This window comes from Lagenorhynchus albirostris, chromosome 1 (genome assembly GCF_949774975.1).
Source record: "Lagenorhynchus albirostris chromosome 1, mLagAlb1.1, whole genome shotgun sequence".
In the NCBI taxonomy this organism is placed as follows: domain Eukaryota; kingdom Metazoa; phylum Chordata; class Mammalia; order Artiodactyla; family Delphinidae; genus Lagenorhynchus; species Lagenorhynchus albirostris.
In genome coordinates this window covers 136,166,633-136,188,228 of record NC_083095.1, presented here as the reverse complement: position 1 = coordinate 136,188,228, position 21,596 = coordinate 136,166,633, and the positions used below count along the sequence as shown (strand labels likewise).

Below are 21,596 nucleotides of genomic sequence, written 5' to 3'. Positions count from 1 at the left end.
GTGCAGAAGGACTGCAGACATGGCTTACATGGGGGCAGAGCGGATCTAGACCCTGGTCCCGAAACCTGGTCCCCCACAGCAATGGTACTTCTGGTTGCACACTCTTTCAGATGCTTTGGTGAGTTTTTATCCTGGATAGGCAAAGGTGGATGAAACCGGTAGACTTACTAATGCAATTCACTACATATCCATGTTAGACAAGGAAGCAAAGACATAATCTTAACAGAGACAGAATAATTGTTAAATTCAGCTCGCACGGGCTGGTGCATTTGTCCCAGATTTGTCCCTTAGTATTTCACGGTTATGCTCACTATTGTAAAAGAGATCCTGTTTTCCATTTTGCTTCTCTGTTAGTCACTGATGTGTAGCTCAGCTATTATCTCGTCTTCCTTGCTCAACTCTATTTAGCTCCAAGTTTGTCAGGAGATTCTATTTTTAAGTCAATAATCAACTAGAAGTTACAGCAGTGTTGTGTCTTCCTGCTATATTTAGATCTCTTATTTTCAATTTTTTCTTGTCGTGCTCTGGCTACACCCTCCAGCAGACTGCTGACAGGAGGGATATCTGGCATCTTTGCCTTATGTCTGAGTTGGATGTGGATCTAACTTCTCAACTATTAGTTTATGTTTACTGCAGTTTTCTTGTGGATTGTATTTATCCAATTATGAAAGTTTTCTCCTAGTCTTGGTTTATAAGGTGTTAAATCAAGAATTAGAGCTGAATTTAATATTTTTTCTGTCCGTTAATTTGTTTCCTTCTTTAACACGGATACAAATTAACGTGACTTGCATTAGTAATTCTACCAAGTTAATCCATCCTTGCCTACCTGGGATAAAAATTATTTGGTATTTTTCACTTAGTGCACTGCTGGAATTCATCTGTCGGTATTCTTTTAGGGTATCTGCATTCATATTTACACATAAGATTTGTCAATAGTTCTATTCAGATGTCTTTGTCATGTTTTTTTTTTCCAATGAAAATTTTTATTTCAATTATCCACAAAACAATATAATAACACTTTATAAAAATATTAAGTTTTAGGCTACCATTATTCATTTAAAAAAGTGTGCTAGAAGGCTGTTTTTGCCAACTTCCTCTTTTGGTAAGGAAAACACATTAAGAGGTTGAAGAAGAAAAGCTGTTGGAAAAAATCTTCAAATGTACAAAGTTGTTTATTTTTCTCAACAATTTAAAAATACATAACCATTTAAACTGAATACACATTAAGTTAGTGTTTTATTTCCTAACTATACAATCGATATTATAAAGAACTGCTCCATTCAGTTAAAACCTAATGAATACCATCAACTTTTTCTGGCCTATTTTTCTGAAGAGAATTAGTACATAAACATATAATTTTATCCTTTTTAAAATGCTTAGAAAAATTGTAATATCATAGTTCACACAAAGCCCTTTAAAACTCTGATGTCACAGGTTGTAGACGTTAAAGGTAAGTGATGACAGCAGAATTCTTGGGAAAACCCTCTTGGAAGAGGGATTCAATACTAAGCAGGTTACGTAAACATAAGAAGCCACCACAATTTTTAGTACCAGAACTGTTGCCAACCTGCATGAAGTTCATCTGTCACATTTTAAAATGGTTTGAATCCCAACAGAGAGACCACAGCACAGAATTTTAAATTTAACGATCAAATCAGGTATGTGATGGTGGTCAGTAATAATATTCCTAAAATACTGGGACCTGATGTGTTGCTTTATTTAAAGTGTGACTAGAAAAGAGAGTATTTTAAAACGTAAATACCAGACTTTCATTTGTCAGATTCAGTCCCTTTGCATCACTTAAACCAGTGATGCTACTATTCAAATTCGTATTTTGGAATTTTCTTTTTGAGTTAGTCATGAAAATCAGTATTATTCTGTACGTTTCACTTCTGTACTTTAAATAGGCAAAATCTGTCCCCCTCTTTTCACCACTGCTATTATTCCGAATATGTTTTCCTCCTCAAATCAACTAAATTCTAGAAGGGAAAAAATGATCATCATTAAGCATATTTAAAAAGTGAATGTAGATTCAAACATGGATTTGAAACCTGGAGTTCTAAAAATGTTTTGCATAAAAGCTGTATCACTGGAATTAGTGGGAAGCCTTAACTTAGCTATTTTGAGGCTTATAGCACTCATTTAGTATTTATGTTAAGAAAGATTAGTTTTATAGTCATACCTTATAACTCTTAAAATCTCAGAAAATAAGTGAGGAGCTTTGAGTGCCAGCAAAGCCATTTTGTCACTCTGTAACGTCAACATTAAACATTACATTCCATCTCTCTATCTGTAAAACTTTCACATTTTCTTTTCTCATATTTCTTTAAATACATTTTCCTCTCTGTTAGTCTATATTCAATAAGAGCAAAAGTGCATTCAAGTCCCTGATCTAGTGATATTTTATATTTGTGGCACCCATCATCATAAGTACATATTAGCAATCTCACAGTACCAGTCTGTTTTTCAAAAAGAACTATTTAAATGCTGGGTTTATTTTTTTCCATGCTATCTAAAGATTAAAAGATTTCCCCTTGGGTTGGATAGTATGATTTCAATTATATATTGCCTTTAAAAAAATCAGTGCAACCTTATAAAAGATTAACCCATATTCTAGTTACCTTCATTATTTTAAACTGAGCTATTCAGAAATGATTAAAGTGAAAAATTTCTTCTACTTTCCAGTTCCATGAGTATACTGAGTATTAACATAGTGCATTATACTTTCAAATTCCACTGCTGTTGTCTAACATTTAATCAAGTTTTAGATGCTGTTTATATTCCTTTTTGCTTCTAAAGACCTGGCCCACTTCCATGCAAACAAAGGCATATATTAAGGTTGCATATTAACTGTTCAACTTAGAAAAAACTTTTAAGAATAATAAATGCAAGAAATTTTTAAAAATTGGAATGGAATTGTTTGGTCCCATGAAGTTCTGTAATTCTAGATTTTATTATGGTATAACTTTTTAATCTCCCAAGTTTTGTCTATACTGATTGATAAATTTCTCTTAATTATGAGTTTGGGGAATAAAAGAAAGGTAGTGATTCATAAACAGTAGCCTTGTTGCTCTTCATTGTCATGCTATCACTCACACAGTCATCAATATCTTAACTATACTTTCTTTGGACCCTGAAATAAGCTGAAAAATTCATCATTGGTACTTTAGAGTTTAACACTTAGGAAAAAAAAAAAGTGGTTTTGTGCAACCACATCTGTAATTCCAGTTTACCATCAAAAACATGCAGGGTGAAGATTTTCTTCTTTTAATTCCTGTACGTGAGGAAGTCTACACAAGTTCTTTACATTTTGGCAGATTTGTGCATATAAAATTGGCTTCTCGGATTATAAATTTTCTCCTGGCTGGTACTGTGGCTCTGTAGCAGTGAAGTAGTCTTCCAAGAAGGACTGGATATATTCAAACGTTGGTCTTTCATCAGGGTCCTTCTTCCAACAAAGATTCATCAATTCATGTAGGGACTCTGGACAGCCCTGCGGGCACAGCATCCTGTACCCTCGTTCCACCTGTTCCAGCACCTCGCGGTTTACCATACCTGGATATGGCACTCTGCCCTTTGTTACCAGTTCCGTCTGCAGAATTCCAAATGACCATACATCAGACTTTATTGTAAATCGACCATATAGTGCAGCCTCAGGAGCTGTCCATTTGATTGGAAATTTTGCACTTTGTCTAGCTGTATACTCATTGTCTTCAATTAACCTTGCTAAGCCAAAATCTGCTATTTTGCACACAAGGTTTTCTCCTACAAGAATGTTAGCAGCCCGAAGATCTCGATGAATATAGTTCATTCTTTCAATATATGCCATACCATCAGCAATCTGAGCAGCCATGTCAACCAGTTGTGGGAGCTTCAAGTACTTTCCATCTCCCTCCTTCAGGAAATCTAATAAGCTCCCTTTTGACATAAATTCAGTGACAATGTAAATTGGCTCTTCAGAAACAACAGCATATAGTGGAACAAGTTTATCATGTCTTAACTTTTTCATTATCTGAGCCTCTTGAAGAAAAGCTTCTGGCATCATTGTACCTGGTTTTAGTGTTTTGATTGCAACTTTTGTGGTTCCATTCCATGTTCCCATCCATACTTCACCAAAACATCCTTGTCCTAGTTTAACCTCCAGTCGCAAAGATTCTCGAGGGATTTCCCAAGCATCTTTTGCTAGACCTTGAGTCTGGGGTTTCACAGTTGGACACACAGTTGTTAACTTATGGCATAAACCATCAGCATGTTCTGTATAGTGTTTTACCAATTTCTGCAGAGTATCAAATTGTGCTCTGGTTGTGATATAGTATCCACCATTGTCAAGTTTCCTAATTTTGTAGTGTTTCACATTGTCACCCCTTACCTCATCCCAATCACGAATAGAGAGGGAATAAGCACCTTTAGTAGTTTCACTCTCTCTTACTAAGAAAATACCTCGCTGATTCCCAGGATTCAGAAGTAATCTTTCAGCATCTTTTCTCCCCATTTTGCCAAAATACCATTCTTCTGCCTGAATGGAATCTGCAGGGGCTACATAATTGCTAGGGATATAGCCATTCTTTCCTGTAGCAATTGATCTTGCTTCCCACCAGTCTCCTTCCGTATTGTTAATTATTTGAAATCTTTCACCCTTTTTAAATGAAAGGTCTTCTGTAGTTCTAGCTTCATAATCATATAAGGCCACAAATACAGTAACACCACCTGTTAAACCAGCAGGATATGAACTTGGCACCACTGAAAATGACGAAGATGCTCCTCCAAAAGGTGTCACCCCTGAGGATCCTCCAAATGGTGTCATGGAAAGGTTGCTGAAATTAACAGATGTGCTCTTCGTGGAGGATGTTGGTGCCACTGCAGTGTGCTCTGCTCCATAATGGCTGACACTTGTACTGACCGGTTCTGGAGTGTTTTCTGGTCTGTATTTAACGGCTGGACTTTTGTTCTCTTTACTTTTAATGCAGCCCATTATCAAATCTGCGCTCCAGCGGCGCTTGCATGAGTCGCCGCAGCAGCGGGGAAGGGTGGTGGGGAGGGGGCGGCGGGCGGAGGGGAGGCCCGTGGGGCCCTCTCCATCCTCCACCTCCTCGTCCCGGGCGCCAAGGGGCAGCGACGACGGCACAGCCAGCCGGGGACTCGCTACTTCAGGAGGGAATTCCCGGGCTCCCCAACACCGCGGCCTCACGCTCCACCTCCTCCCCGCGCGGTGCCCGCCCTCACTCCCGGCCCCCTTTGTCATGTTTAATATCTGTTAGCTTTATAAATCTTCTATCTTTTATCATGTTCTAGAACAATTTATATAATGTATATTTATCTATTCTTTGAAGATGTAAAATTCAAATGTAAAAATGTAACTTTTAAATGTATATATTTGCCTACCTTTTCCATTTTTATGTATTTTTAAGTCTATTCTGATTTTCTACTTTTTAGGTATATTTAGTAATTTTTATTTCCCTCAAAAAGCACCCATTTCAACCAGATGTTCAATTTATACATATGTTCTTTCATTCATTCACTTTTTTGACGTTTTCAAAGAACTAGATTTTAGTTTTGAATTTTCTTTTTTTTAAATGTGTGTTTGTTTTATGCCTTTTAAAAATCATTTCTGGTATGTCTTTACTAATTCATCCTAGTTTCTTCCAGTTTCTTCTGATATGCATTTGCTAACTTTTTGAGGTACAGGATTAATTAATCAAATTTCAAACTTCCTTGTTTTTTTATCTTTAGACACGACTTTGGCATCTGTCTCTGGTCTTGACATGTTCATACTCATTGTTATTCATTCTTTAAAAGACACTTCTTAAAAGTTCCTATAGCCAAGATTAATTTAAGAGTGTTTTCTTAAAAAAATTAAGTGGACATTATACATACATATATACATATTAATGTATTACTATTGCTTTGTTGATAAATTCCACTTTTAGAGCTTTGTGATGAAAGAACAGAAGCCATGTGATATCTACATTTTGGAATACACTAGATATTATTATTTGCCTTATGTATTGAGGTGCTCCTGTGCTGGGTGCATAACTGTTTAAGAGAATACATCACCACCAAAGCAGCTTTATGACAAATGTTAAAGGAACTTCTCTAGGCAGGAAACACAAGAGAAGGAGAAGACCTACAATAACAAACCCAAAACAATTAAGAAAATGCTAATAGGAACATACATATCGATAATTACCTTAAATGTAAATGGACTAAATGCTCCAACCAAAAGACATAGACTGTCTGAATGGATACAAAAACAGGAACCGTATATATGCTGTCTACAAGGGACCCACTTCAGACCCAGGGACACATACAGACTGAAAGTGAGGGGATGGAAAACCATATTCCATGCAAACGGAAATCAAAAGAAAGCTGGAGTAGCAATTCTCATATCAGACAAAATAAACTTTAAAATAAAGACTATTACAAGAGACAAAGAAGGACACTACATAATGATCAAGGGATCAATCCAAGAAGAAGATATAACAATTGTAAATATACATGCACCCAACATAAGAGCACCTCAATACATAAGGCAAATGCTAACAGCCATAAAAGGGGAAATCGACAGTAACACATTCATAGTAGGGGACTTTAACACCCCACTTTCCCCAACGGACAGATCAACTAAAATGAAGATAAATAAGGAAACACAAGATTTAAATGATACATTGAACAAGATGAACTTAATTGATATTTATAGGACATTCCATCCAAAAACAACAGAATACACTTTCTTCTCAAGTGTTCATGGAACATTCTCCAGAATAGATCATACCTAGGGTCACAAAACAAGCCTCAGTAAATTAAAAAAAATTGAAATCGTATCAAGTATCTTTTCCAACCACAACACTATGAAACTAGATATCAATTACAGGAAAAAAACTGTAAAAAATACAAACACATGGAGGCTAAACAATTCGCTACTTAATAAGCAAGCAATCACTGAAGAAATCAAAGAGGAAATCAAATAATACCTGGAAACAAATGACAATAAAAACACGACGGCCCAAAACCTATGTGATGCAGCACAAGCAGTTCTAAGAGAGGAGTTTACAGCAATACAATCCTACCTCAAGAAACAAGAAATATCTCAAATAAACAACCAAACCTTACACCTAAAGCACTTAAGAGAGAGAAGAACAAAAAACCCAAAGTTAGCAGAAGGAAAGAAATCATAAAGATCAGATCAGAAATAAATGAAAAAGAAATGAAGGAAACGATAGCAAAGATCAATAAAACTAAAAGCTGGTTCTTTGAGAAGATAAACAAAACTGATAAACCATTAGCCAGACTCATCAAGAAAGAAAGGGAGAAGACTGAAATCAATAGAATTAGAAATGAAAAAGGAGAAGTAACAACTGACACTGCAGAAATACAAAGGATCATGAGAGATTATACAAGCAACTCTATGCCAATAAAATGGACAATCTGGAAGAAATGGACAAATTCTTAGAAATGCACAACCTGCCAAGACTGAACTAGGAAGAAATAGAAAATATGAACAGACCGATCACAAGCACTGAAATTGAAACTGTGATTAAAAATCTTCCAACAAACAAAAGCCCAGGACCAGATGGCATCACAGGCGAATTCTATCAAACATTTAGAGAAGAGCTAACACCTATCCTTATCAAACTCTTCCAAAATATAGCAGAGGGAGGAATATTCCCAAACTCATTCTATGAGGCCACCATCACCCTGATACCAAAACCAGACAGAAATGTCACCAAAAAAGAAAACTACAGGCCAATATCACTGATAAACATAGATGCAAAAATCCTCAACAAAATACTAGCAAACAGATTCCAGCAGCACATTGAAAGGATCATACACCATGACCAACTGGGGTTTATCCCAGGAATGCAAGGATTCTTCAATATATGCAAAACAATCAATGTGATATACCATATTAACAAACTGAAGGAGAAAAACCATATGATAATCTCAATAGATGCAGAAAAAGCTTTTAACAAAGTTCAACACCCATTTATGATAAAAACTCTCCAGAAAGTAGGCATAGAGGGAACTTAACATAATAAAGGCCATATATGACAAACCCACAGCCAACATCGTTCTCAATGCTGAAAAACTGCAAACATTTCCACTAAGGTCAGGAACAAGACAATGTTGCCCACTCTCACCACTATTATTCAACATAGTTTTGGAAGTTTTAGCCACGGCAATCAGACGTGAAAAAGAAATACAAGGAATCCAAATCGGAAAAGAAGTAAAGCTGTCACTGTTTGCAGATGACATGATACTATACATAGAGAATCCTAAAGATGCCACCAGAAAACTACTAGAGCTAATCAATGAATTTGGTAAAGTAGCAGGATACAAAATTAATGCACAGAAATTTCTTGCATTTCTGTACACTAATGATGATGAAAACTCTGAAAGAGAAATTAAGGAAACACTCCCATTTACCACTGCAGCAAAAGGAATAAAATACCTAGGAATAAACCTACCTAAGGAGACAAAAGACCTGTATGCAGAAAACTATAAGACACTGATGAAAGAAATTAAAGATGATAGAAACAGATGGAGAGATATACCATGTTCTTGGATTGGAAGAATGAACATCGTGAAAATGACTATACTAACCAAAGCAATCTACAGATTCAATGCCATCCCTATCAAACTACCAATGGCATTTTTCACAGAACTAGATCAAAAAATTTCACAATTTGTATGGAAACACGAAAGGACCTGAATAGCCAAAGCAATCTTGAGAAAGAAAAATGGAGCTGGAGGAATCTGGCTCCCAGACTTCATACTATACTGCAAAGCTAAAGTAATCAAGACAGTATGGGGTTTCCCTGGTGGCGCAGTGGTTGAGAATCTGTCTGCCAATGCAGGGGACACGGGTTCGAGCCCTGGTCTGGGAAGATCCCACAGGCCGCGGAGCTACTGGGTCCGTGCACCACAACTACTGAGTCTGCGCGTCTGGAGCTTGTGCTCTGCAACAAGAGAGGTCGCTATAGTGAGAGGCCTGCGCACCGCAATGAAGAGTGGTCCCCACTTGCCGCAACTAGAGAAAGCCCTCGCACAGAAACAAAGACTCAACACAACCAAAAATAAATTTAAAAAAAAAAAAAAAAGACAGTATGGTACTGGCACAAGAACAGAAATATAGATCAATGGAACAGGATAGAAAGCCCAGAGATAAACCCACGCACATATGCTCACCTTATCTTTGATAAAGGAGACAAGAATATACAATGGAGAAAAGACAGCCTCTTCAATAAGTGGTGCTGGGAAAGCTGGACAGCTACATGTAAAAGAATGAAATTAGAACACTCCCTAACACCATACACAAAAATAAACTCAAAATGGATTAAAGACCTAAATGTAAGGCCAGACACTATCAAAACTCTTAGAGGAAAACATAGGCAGAACACTCTATGATATAAATCACAGCAAGATCCTTTTTGACCCACCTCCTAAAGAAATGGAAATAAAAACAAAAATAAAACTAATGGGACCTAAGGAAACTTAAAAGCTTTTGCACAGCAAAGGAAACCATAAACAAGACGAAAGGACAACCCTCAGGATGGGAGAAAACATTTGCAAAGGAAGCAACTGACAAAGGATTAATCTCCAAAATATACAAACAGCTCATGCAGCTCAATATCCAAAAAACAAACAACCCAATCCAAAAATGGTCAGAAGACCTAAATGGACATTTTTTCAAAGAAGATATACAGATTGCCAACAAACACATGAAAGGATGCTCAACATCACTAACCATTAGAGAAATGCAAATCAAAACTACAATGAGGTATCACCTCACACTGGTCAGAATGGCCATCATCAAAAAATCTAGAAACAATAAATGCTGGAAAGGGTGTGGAGAAGAGGGAACCCTCTTGCATTGTTGGTGGGAATGTAAATTGATACAGCCACTATGGAGAACAGTATGGAATTTCCTTAAAAAACTAAATACATAACTACCATATGACCCAGAAATCCCACTACTGGGCATATACCCTGAAAAAAACAAAACTCATAAAGAGACATATACCACAATGTTCATTGTAGCACTATTTACAATAGCCGGGACATGGAAGCAACCTAAGTGTCCATTGACAGATGAATGGATAAAGAAGGTGTGGCACATATATACAATAGAATATTATTCAGCCATAAAAAGAAACAAAATTGAGTTATTTTGTAGTGAGGTGGATGGATCTAGAGTCTGTCATACGAGTGAAGGAAGTCAAAAAGAGAAAGACAAATACCGTATGCTAACACATATATATGGAATCTAAAAAAAAAAATGGTTATGAAGAACCTAGGGGCAGGACAGGAATAAAGACTCAGAGGAAGAGAATGGACTTGAGGACATGGGGAGGGGGTAGGGGAAGCTGGGACGAAGTGAGAGAGTAGCATTGACATATATACACTATCAAATGTAAAACAGACAGCTAGTGGGAAGCAGCCGCACAGTACAAGGAGATCAGCTGGGTGCTTTGTTTCCACCTAGAAGGCTGGGATAGGGAGGGTGGGAGGGAGACGCAAGAGGCAGGGGATATGAGGATATATGTATACGTATAGTTGATTCACTTTGTTATACAGCAGCAACTAACACAACAAGGTAAAACAATTATACTCCAATAAAGATGTTAAAAAATAATAATAATTTCCCTCTAATATTTGAGGAAGACCTTACTAACTTAGCCCAAATTTGTTTCTTGTTACTGTAATTTTTCACTTTGAGGGATTCTAAAGGTTTTCCCTGTATTTTGGATATTTTAATATTTCAGCATGATATTCAAAATATATGTCTCTTTTTGTTTCTCTCCTTAGCACTAAGTAGGCTACTGATACTGAATAGAGGAATACAAGTATCCCATTTCAATTCAGGAGGAAAAAGACAGAATGTTTAGGCCATCGTGTTAGAACCATTTTCTACCCTTTAAAGAAAAGTAAAGTTAGACCCTTACCTTGCACCATTAAAAAAATTTAAGTAAAAAAAAAACCCCACAAAATGAAAAGCAAAAAGCATTAGAAAAGCAAAAAGCATGAGAAAAAACTAGAATAGAATGCATGTGTAATCTTCCAGTATGGAACCCAAAGCCACAGTGATACATAATGAGAGTAACAAAAAGATCTGATTAAGAAGGTATAGTCTATCTTCAATAAAACACCATAAATCATGCTAAAAGATAACTTGAGTAGTTTAAATTGGATAATCCTTCATGATAGACTGATAGGGAAAGTGAAGGAGAAAAGAGAATGATAAACTCTAGATATTTGCATTTTATGACCCATACCCCTCACCCCTGCCCCAAACAACCAGAGTTCACTTATTTTTTGTTTATTGCTGTTGGGAATGGATCTCTTAATCCAGAGCTGTGAGTGCCAAACACTAAGGCCTCCAGCGATTCCCTACTGTACCAGGGTCACAGCCCCCAACACTGCATCCACTCGCTCTAATTTGATGCCTTCCATGTGCTGTTTGCCACATTTACTTTTAGGAATCAAAGATGTGAATAGTACGTGGTTCTTTTGACAGAGCTCGCTGGCCAGAGGGGAGGAACCTGAGTGTTAAACTGGATTTGCACGTGATGTAATGCTGAGAAACACCAAGTCCTCTGAGGCCCACAGCATCCCAGAGGCAACAACTGCAGTGGACATCAAGGGCAGAGTCCTGGAGGAGAAGCCCAGCTGGACTGGTCTGAATGCCTTACTGTACTTCATCCTGGCCTATTATCCTGTTCTTTACCCCCTCCCTTGAATTAAATAAAAGCAATGTTTTGGGGGTCCTGCAACATTTGTTCCCTTCCAAGACTGTCACCCACGGTCCCCCGCTAAGAGCTCCGTGCCATGGCCTCACCTAGTGTTTCCCCCTGAGGTGCCCTATCCTGTTGGCTTCCAGGTCTTCATTTAACTGTTGTCTCCCTGTAGCCATTTGTCCTAAGTGAGAGAACCACATACATTATTATCTAAGCTGGGCCACTCTTAGAAGTGAAAGAGGCACAGTTAACAGCTGCGCCAGGACTGCCCCTGGCAGACAGGTCCAGTCTGGCCCCCTTCCCAGGAACAACTTCTTCCCCCGCCACTGGATGAGGGTCTCTCTCCTCCAGATCTTGCCCGACCCCTGACTCACATCATCTGTTCTGTAAGATGATCTTCTGAGCCCCTGTCTTACACCCATGACAAGACTGTCAAGTGCTGGGAAAAGTCAAAGGTTTGGGAGTCAAGGCCTTGGTCCTGTGTCTCAGAAACAGTTTCCTTAATTGCGAGTGAGGGCGAGTAATTCCACATGGCTTCACTGCAATCAGGAATCAGATCAGATCAGCCCACCAGGATGAAGTAATGTGTAACTGATTACAAACGACTCAAGGGCAGTGAAGGTGTGTCCTCAAAAGATTCCCCTGAGCTGCACAGACAGCATCGGCTACACACCGGCCCAGAGACCCTGCCCCACAGCCCAGTTCCTCCAGATTTTGACACATGCCATAGGCACACTCAGCTTGACCCAGCCCCTGCACAGCTGAAGTCCCGGGCTTCGGGGGAGGACCAGCACCCCGCCCCCATGTCTTGTCCCTGTCAGTCACCACTTCCTATGCTCTCCTTCCTCTGTACAGATGGCCCACAGCCTGGGTAGGCAGTGGAGATCCCACAGGGACCCCACAGCAGGCTGAGAGGGGGGCAGCGTGAGGGCTGACCTTGGCCTCTCCCTTCCCTCAGGAGGCTCCTGAGGATGACTGAACTCCCCATTGAATTCCTGTCTCACATATTTACTACACAGACCCTTACAGCTGAGTTGGCTCCATGTCTGATATCACGAAGATCAATAAGCTCAACTCCCAAAGCCAGGCTCTTGGGCTGGCTGGGTCTTGCAGCCCTCAGGGTGCAGGGGGTGGGGGACTCCATGGGCTGGCCTGGCGCCACAGGTAGGAAGAGAGTCTTGCCGGGGCAGCCCTGGATACAAAGCTATCCCTAGAAAACCCAGCTGGCTGCAGCGCCCGGCTCTCTGTTTGAAATTCTACTCTAACTCTCACCCAGCAGTTTGCATTTTGTCATTCCACGCTGGCTGGCAAGGGATTTGGTCCAGGAAAATTCGGTTGTCGGATGCTGACGAAAGATCAGCAAGAAGCGATGTATGAAAATCCCCCAGCGGCTCTGAAACTGGGACGAGACAGGCTCACGCCTTCCAGAGTGCAAGAAAAAAAGACTGAGACAGAGTGGCCAGAGAAGGTCTGAAAGTGGAGTTAATTCTCAGGAAGCGAGAGGAGTGATTCCACTTTGTCTAACTTGTAGAAAAATAAAACACAAGAGCTCTAAAAGCACAGCTAGAGGCAAGTACATCACACTCCAGAGTCAAGCATGCTCTGCTGGGTAACCTCGGGCAAGTGGCTGAACCTCTCCAGGCACCAGTTTCCTGCCCTGAGAAACGTGGATGCTAACACAGACTTTGAAGCCACCCAGCCCTTTGCAGAAAGAGTGGAGCAAAGCAGGGGCACTAAAGGTCGGCTAGTGACAGTCCATGCTGTGCAGAAAGGCTGGGCTCCAAGTCAGTATGAGGCAGCCGGGTCTCTGGGATCCCAGCAGCTGAATGAGGACACACGTCCACGTGCCCTCCGTCCCCTGATTTTACCAAGATGCTGGAGGAAATAACAGAGGTCAAACACGTCCACTGCCGTAAGCTGGGAGGAGTGTGCAAGCAGAGAAGAACAGATAATAACTTCCAGACAAATAGCCATGGGATGGGAATCAGCTGCTAGCAAGTCAAAAGGAGAATATGAATTAGGATTTTGACAGTTATTCAGAGCAAAAAAGGAAATGCAATTCTACCAAGAGGCTCAGAGGCTCTCCTGCCTCATTCAAAGCAAAAGCCAAGACCTGGGAGACTTGGGCGGCACCTCCAGTGTCTCTGAGCCTCTCCCCTGCCACTCCTGCCACCCTGGCCCCTTCTGCTCCGAGGACAGATCTAGATGACACGTTCCCGCCTCAGGTTGATCAAAAAAAGATACATTTTAAAAAGATAAAATCATGATACTTACACAAATATAAAATGAACATGTGTCAAAGATTTTTTTTTTCAGTCATTAGGTAATGAGGGCAACAGCAAGGCATCAAAGACCAATTCTAAGGAGCAACCAAAGAGCAGACATGGACACTGGTGACCAGGAATGCTGATTCCGTCTATTGACAGAAGAGTCCACCAGACAGAATCCATTTGCTTCTCTATGGACTGGAATTATCTCCACCACTACTGGTTCTAGAACTTACAAAGGTGAAAGGTAACTCAAAGACCATGACCTACTGAGTCTACTAGAGCATCTGATAACCTAGAGGGTGCAGGTGACCTCACACGGAGATGTCATAGACTCCTATTCATCTTTCTCTCCTTCACCATTTTATTTATTTTATGATGATGATGTTTTGCGTTTCAAAGCCTTTCACAACCTTTCCTGACAGGCCTGTGCACCTGTTCTTTCTGCCAAGAGCATTTGCCTCCCTGATGCTCTGACTTCTTCCACAGCCTCCCTCTAGCCATTCTGCTGGTCTCACACCCCACCTCTGGCTCCAGCACATGTGAGGCTCTCTCCCCAATTATCAAAGGCCCCAAAACCTGGGGCTGATCATGAGAGCATGATGCATGCTCTCCCCTCCCTCTCTCCCTTCCCCTAGAGGGCTGTCCATCTTGATCGCTGCGATGTCCTCAGATCCTAGAACACTGGGTGATAACAGCATGTAAGCCTTCATTAAATATTGGTTGAGTGAAGAGACGAACGAAAACCAAACATCAACAGTGGCAGGGGTGAGAAGGGGGAGGTTTGGATGGACAAAGTTGGCAGGTTCCACTCACTTCCTAAAAACTGCTCCGCCCTCTTCTCACCTCACCTTATCTACAAACAGCCTCCCTCCAGGTTAGGTCAGAAGATTTGATAACGCAGATGCTATCACAGCACACCCTAAAGCCTCCTTCTCTAAGATCCAAAGCTGAAAATTACCTTTGCTCAACTGGAGTTTCCTGCCGTAACAAGAGCTGCCACTGACGTCCTTTCAGTGATGCCTCCTGCCCTGACCCCCACCCCCAGACCAGCCACGGCTGTGTGATGGGCCTGGGAGCATCAACCTGGGAACCTCCTTGTGAAGCCAATAGCAGCGACAGCACTGAGTCTAAGGGATTCACTACCTAAGATCCCATCCCACACGTGGACCACTGTGATACCATGACAACGCATGCTGCCCAGGGGAGCAACTACCACTCACAAGGATGCAGGTCCCAGCGGGTCTCTGTTACCTTTGCCACCTGCCTGCCTCCTCCACTTTGCCTGAGTCCCAAGATGCTTTCCCATCACTCACATCACTGCTGCCCTTCCCCCAGGAGCTGGGATTGGACCTCCAATCAGGCCAAGGTGAAGACGACTAGAACTTCAGTGGGCCACTCACCTGCACTGAGCTGACGATGCTGACAGCTGTCCTGCCCGTGCCTGAGGCCCTGACAGCTGCCCATGCCAAGAATCGGCAGCCCTGACAGAGGCTCTGGTTTGTGCATGGGACAGGCAAACAGAATGATACCCCTGGAAGCAGCTGTCAATCTAGGACAGAAGGCAGTGGGCAGATAAACATCCCGGACGTCCCCGGTGGGAATGGGCCCTGTTGCCCACAGCAGTAGCTTTTTGACGCATCCTATATTGGTTTCCCTCCCTCCCTGGTCTCACGTCCTCTCTCAGACGATGTGCACTTGAATCCTTGTCTTGATTTCTAAGGGAATTTAAGACACTTGGGAAGAGAATAAATTCTATTTCACTGGTGACTCACTGATCAGCACAATTACAAGCCCTCTTGGGCTGGATCACACTGCATGCACTGCCCTCTCCCCAGGGTCTGCCATCAGCCACAGGGTCAGGGAACATGTGACAGAAAGAGGGCTGGAGCCAGAAGCCTGCAGCCTCAGAGCCAGACAGGTGCCTGCAGACGTGCAAATGTGGTTTTGCACAGCCTGTGAGAAAGAGATGGTTGACACCCCTCGCTGTCCTAAAAATACAGAGCCAACAAAAACATCAGCAAATTACCTTCATCAACAAAGATTCCATTATTGTCATGGGATTTTCTGAAGAAACAGCTCAAGAACTGAGAAGCCTGGAGAGGCTGAGGCAGCCGCCCATGGTTGCACAGTGCAGGGGTGGCCAAGACGTTGCTGGAGCTCAGGCTTTCCTCTGAAAAGCGATGCTGATACCAGCCAGGCCTTTCATTCCGTCCACAGGCATTGTAGCTTTTCCCTGGTCAGTCTCTTGCATGACTCATTCTGAGGGAAGCCAGCCACCACACCAGGAGGACATGCAGTCCATTAAGAAACCCATGTGCATAAGAATTAAGGCTCCCAACTGAGGGCCAAAATCAATTTGCCAGCCATCTGGGTTGTTGGGATGCCCCAGTCAGGCTCCTCGCTGACTGCTGCCCCAGCCAGCACTGGGCTGAAACTTCACGAGACCTGGAGTCAGAGCACCGGGCTGGACCCCTCCCCAAATCCCTGACCCACAGTGACGGGGGGAAGTCACAAGGATTCTTATTTTAAATTTTGGAATGATTTGTTCTGCAAAGACAGGGACTGCAATAAACACCATTTGTCCCAGTTAGGATTGGTTGGGGTTCCTTTACCTGATGGTTCGTATTTTTTATAATTTCTGGAAAATTCCCAGCCATTATTTCTTTAAACACTGCTTTTCCCTCATTTTCTCTATTAGTTCTATCTTGGACTCCAATTAAACACTTTAAGGACACCTCACTCTATTCTCCAAGTCGCGACATTTCTCTTATTTTTCATCTTTTTGCATCCCTTTGCTACATTCTGTGTAAATGACTTAAATGTGCCTTCCAGTTCACTGATCTTCTCTTTATTTGTGAACCATCTGCTAGTCAACCTATTACACGTTTCAAATTGATCTATAATTTACAAGAAGAAAGCACAGATTTTTGGTGTGTGGTTCACTGAATTTTTTTTTTTTTTTTTTTTTGGCTGTGTTGGGTCTTCATTGCTGTGCGTGGGCTTTCCCTAGTTATGGCGAGTGGGGGCTACTCTTCGTTGCAGTGCACGGGCTTCTCATTGCGGTGGTTTCTCTTGTTGCAGAGCATGGGCTCTAGGCACGCAGGCTTCAGCAGTTGTGGCTCGCAGGCTCTAGAGTGCAGGCTCAGTAGTTGTGGCACACAGGCTTAGGTGTTCTGCGGCATGTGGGACTTTCCTGGCCCAGGGATCGAATCAATGTCCCCTGCACTGGCAGGCGGATTCTTAACCACTGCGCCGCCAGGGAGGTCCTGGTTCATTGAATTTTGATGCAGATTACATTCATGTGACCATAATCGCCATGAAGTCAAGATACAGACACTCCCATTATCTCAGAAAGTTCCCTCATGCCCCTTTCCAGTCAAATGTCCCTCCCAGAGGCAACCATTTTATTGATTTGTATCCCCTATTCTAGAACATCAATAAGCGTAATCATACAGAAGATAAAAACCAAAAAAGAGGAGGAAATTGTAACAAGCCATTCACAGTTGCTACTCACTTTGAACAAGACTGTGTTCAGACAAATCCTTGAACTGCAAGGATCCTTGAAAGTAAAGCAGAACAAAGTAACCAAGAAACCACTGGGCTCAGCATCTAGCAGGGATGGTTTTATCAGTGCCCGTCCTCTTCTCAGAGCCACCCAGCCAGCTGGCCAGCAGTGGTAACTTGTTCACCATCCCTCAGGGAACTAAAGCAGTGCATCCCAGAAATGATGCAGAGATGGCTGTTTTGCAGTGACCCAGCCTCTTCAAAGCACAGGAAATGTATTCTATCTCAAAAACCACGTGGGGCTCGCACTTGGACTACAAAATTGAGCTGGAAGAGAAGCAGAAATGTAACATACATGTTGGTGATGTTTCCCCCTGACCTGAATCAATGCTCCCTTCCAAACCACGGCTCACACAGAAGGACGGCACGTCCCCTCCTCAAGGAAGCACGCCCAGCCCCATCACACACACATAATGAACTATCACATGCACCCACTGAGGAAACGTACTATTCTGAGACCCTCTGGCTGGTGGAAAGCATCAAGTTCAACATCTCTCAAAATCCTCCATAACAGAATAGTATCGGAAGGTTAGGATCTTACTGAATTCAGGCCTGTTTTTGCTACTTCCTGTGTCAGTTTCTGGACTCAGTCACCCAGTCTCACATTTTCCAGGCTGCCAATATGACTTCTCTCCTTCCTTTCTTCCCTTTGCTGTCCTTAGCGGCACTTGCATCACAAAGATCATCCCCTTTGCTCCTCCTCACACCTGGGCCCTCCCTCCGTGCTTCCATCTCATCTGTGCACAAATATTAGTCAGGTGCTTTCCAGGTGCCCAGGAGAGGGGGCAGAACCTGCGTGCTACTGGGCACAGGAACGCCCTTCTAGGAGATCAGGTGACAGAGAGAGGGGTCTGGAGCCAAAGGGGTGTCGAGTTGAGGTCTGGGGGCAGAGAGAAGGGTGACTGTCCCATGCCGAGAGGGGGCATGTGTAAACAGTGGGAGTCGGGGCACATCCCTGAGCTGACGGACAGCAGGTGGAAGAGGAGGCTGCGGGGTGGGGGGTGGCGGGGGGCCCACACACAAGTGCGGCAGGAGGAGTGGCAGCGGAGGGAGGCTAGCCCATGGAGGCAGGGATAACGGTGTCACCCTGCGTCTCCCCCTCCTCCTAGCCCCACAGGGCGCCCTGAGCTGAGTGCTCCTTCATTATGCGCATCTGTTTTGGTCCTTCCACTCCTCCCAGTCTTTACTCTGACCTTCCTGTGTCATCACTGTCCCCTCTCAGCCTGGACAGCTGGTCTCCCCAGGGTAGCCTCCCCGCCTCCCTCCCTGGTGCCCTGGATAAGGGGACAGCTGATTTCTCCTCCCTCCTCCAGGCTGCGTCCAGATCTACTCTGCCCAACAGGACCACCAGGTAAAGGGCTGACTGGTTTCTCACGCTCAGTCCCTAAGGGCCCCGGAGCCCCCACTTCCTGCCTCTCCTGTGTTGCCAGGCCACATGGAAGACCTTCGGGGAGGGAGGAGACAGCCGAGCTGGCACAGGTGCAGCCCCGGCTGAGCCCCCACCCACGGCACCATCACCACCACTGCCAGCCCTGGCGGTGCATCCCCACATCCCAGCTCATCTGAGCCCCGGCCCGTTGCCTTCCGCCAGCATCTCACAGAGCAGACGAGCAGCCACGCGGGCCCAGCCAGCCCACAGCATGGCGAGAAATTATCTGCGCTGTGTTTTTTCCTTAAGCCACTAAGCTCAGGGTCAGTTGTTAATTTGTTAAGCAGCAAAAGATAACGGGCGCCGTGTCTACGACTGGCTTCAATATCTTCCGTAACCTGCTTAGCCCTCGCTGTGCTCACATGGACGCGCAGCCATATAGTTAGCAGTTACTTCAGGTAAAAAATCCTGTTATCTCATTTCTCGGAAGAAAACTAACGCAGAAGAGGAGGCAGCCTCTACAGATCCCGTGGCAGAGGCTGGCAGACTCATTCAATAGGGATACGGGACTGAGAGGCAGGAGGAAGATGGCTATTTGGAGCTTCAGGGCATACAGGAGAGGAAGAAGGGGAAGCATTACTCCTGGGGGCCGGGTCCCAGGTGTCATCCATCAGACGGAGACTGCTGTATCTTTGCTCCTTGAAATTCAGGTATGTATAGAATACTTGGTAACTCTTCATTAGCCAAAATATTAGGAACTCCAAACATTTTTTTTTTTTGGTACGCGGGCCTCTCACTGCTGTGGCCTCTCCCGTTGCGGAGCACAGGCTCTGGACACGCAGGATCAGCGGCCATGGCTCACGGGCCCAGCCGCTCTGCGGCATGTGGGGTCTTCCCGGACCGGGGCATGAACCCGTGTCCCCTGCATCGGCAGGTGGACTCTCAACCACTGCGCCACCAGGGAAGCCCCAGAACTCCAAACATTTTATTTATTGGGGTTTAAGATCTTACAGATAAGCCATAAGACCCATCTCTTAAAGCCTCATTCTTAAGATTCTACCATATTATAGTATTTTTTCTTGATTTCAGATAAAAAAACTGAATTGAGAATAATGGAAAACATTATTAGTATTTCTTTTTTAAATTGTCAAACCCGTCTTACTTGAAGCAGAAATCCTCATCATCAGGCCTATGAGCACACGACTGCCATTAGTGAATGTTTACTCTTTGCCAAGTACCACCCAAGCATGCCACGTACATCTGCAGTCATCCTTCCAAACTCTGCGAGGCTGGCATTTCCCCCACCGGGCAAAGGAGGAATCTGAGACTTACAGACATAGTAAACATTACGGTTAAGATTTACACCCAGACTTGTTCAATCCTAACCCTTCGTCCTTAAGCAGTCAACGGCAATGCCCCTGTAATAGGCTGAATTGTGTTCCCCCAAAAGTCATCGGTTGAAGTCCTAATCCACATGCCCAAGTATCTCTGAGTGAAACTGTATTTGGAAATAGTCTTTAAAGAGGTAACTAAGTTAAAATGAAGTCACTAGAATAGGCCCTAATCCAACATGACTAATGTCTTTATAAGAAGAGATGAGGACACAGACACACACAGAGGGAAGACCTTGTGAGGACATAGGGAGAAGGTGGCCATCTGCAAGCCAAGGAGAGAGGCCTCAGGAGAAACCAACCCTGCAGACACCTGGATCTGGGACTTCCAGCCTCCAAGAGAAAATAAATTTCTCTGAGAAAATAAATTTCTGTTGTTTAAGTCACCCAGTCTGCGGTATTTTGTTCTAGCAGCCCTGGGCAACTAACATAGCCACCCCCAGGAAACAGATGAGCCAAGGAGAAGGCATGGGGACTCCTGTGCTTCTACTCAGTTGGGATCACTTACTCTGACCTGAGACATCTTTCAAAGCTCAGCTGCCTGAACTAATTTAAGAAACTGAAGAGTGGCAGCAAATCAGAAGAGGTGTAGTCTTCTAGAGACAGGCCCAAGGATTCAAATGAAATGTGATGTCAGTAAGAGAGAAAAACAATTAAAAGGGAAAACAAGACTTGGAATACCCAGCCTTCTGGAAGGAGCCAGTGCAGGACAAACACATCAGCTGGTCCCGGGGGGATGACCGTGGGCAGTGGCCGATGGCGGCACTGTTTCCTGAGTCAGGAAGGTACTCGGCTTCCTTCTTGTCCAGGTGGGACCAGAGGCAGCAGCCATCACTAGGAAGTATCTTTCTTGTATATTAAGCTGGTTATCCCATCCTAAGCCTTATTAGAAAGAAAGGCGCTGGGTTCCCTTTTGTGACTATGTAGTTTAGCAAATAATTTAATGCTTCTAGAAATTTACCCTACCTGGATATCTGCCTTCTGGGCTTCCACTCTACAAATCAGACAGCTTTGGATGACTAATGAATCCTTCCTTTCCTGACCTCAGGAGAAGGACTACATTTATTAGAACATGACTGCTATCTGTCTGTCTTCTGTCAGGTACAAGCTTCTGAGTGTGGCTAGAGATGACAGTCTCCTGTGCTCAGCTGCCCCACAGGGCTCTCCCAATGCCCAAAGGACACTGCGTCAAATGAGGACCTGGGTCCCAGAAAGTGGACTCCAGCCATGCGTCCCGTTGACCAGCAACTTCTCATGCTGTGACTGT

General features: G+C 43.2%; 2 protein-coding genes across 2 annotated transcripts in view; both read right to left on the bottom strand.

Moving 5' to 3' along the window:
- CHRNA7 (cholinergic receptor nicotinic alpha 7 subunit) overlaps positions 1-21,596 on the bottom strand; it is a 124,685-nt gene that overhangs the window by 44,189 nt on the left and 58,900 nt on the right. The window lies entirely within an intron of this gene.
- Positions 2,588-4,997, bottom strand: LOC132523715 (tyrosine-protein kinase Yes-like). The gene has a single exon (XM_060155216.1). The coding sequence runs from the start codon at positions 4,970-4,972 to the stop codon at positions 3,347-3,349; it is 1,626 nt and encodes a 541-aa protein (XP_060011199.1). The 5' UTR covers positions 4,973-4,997; the 3' UTR covers positions 2,588-3,346.

Coding starts and splice junctions, on each gene's coding strand:
- LOC132523715 (XM_060155216.1), bottom strand. CDS start 4,972: ATGGGCTGCATTAAAAGTAAAGAGAACAAAAGTCCAGCCGTTAAATAC.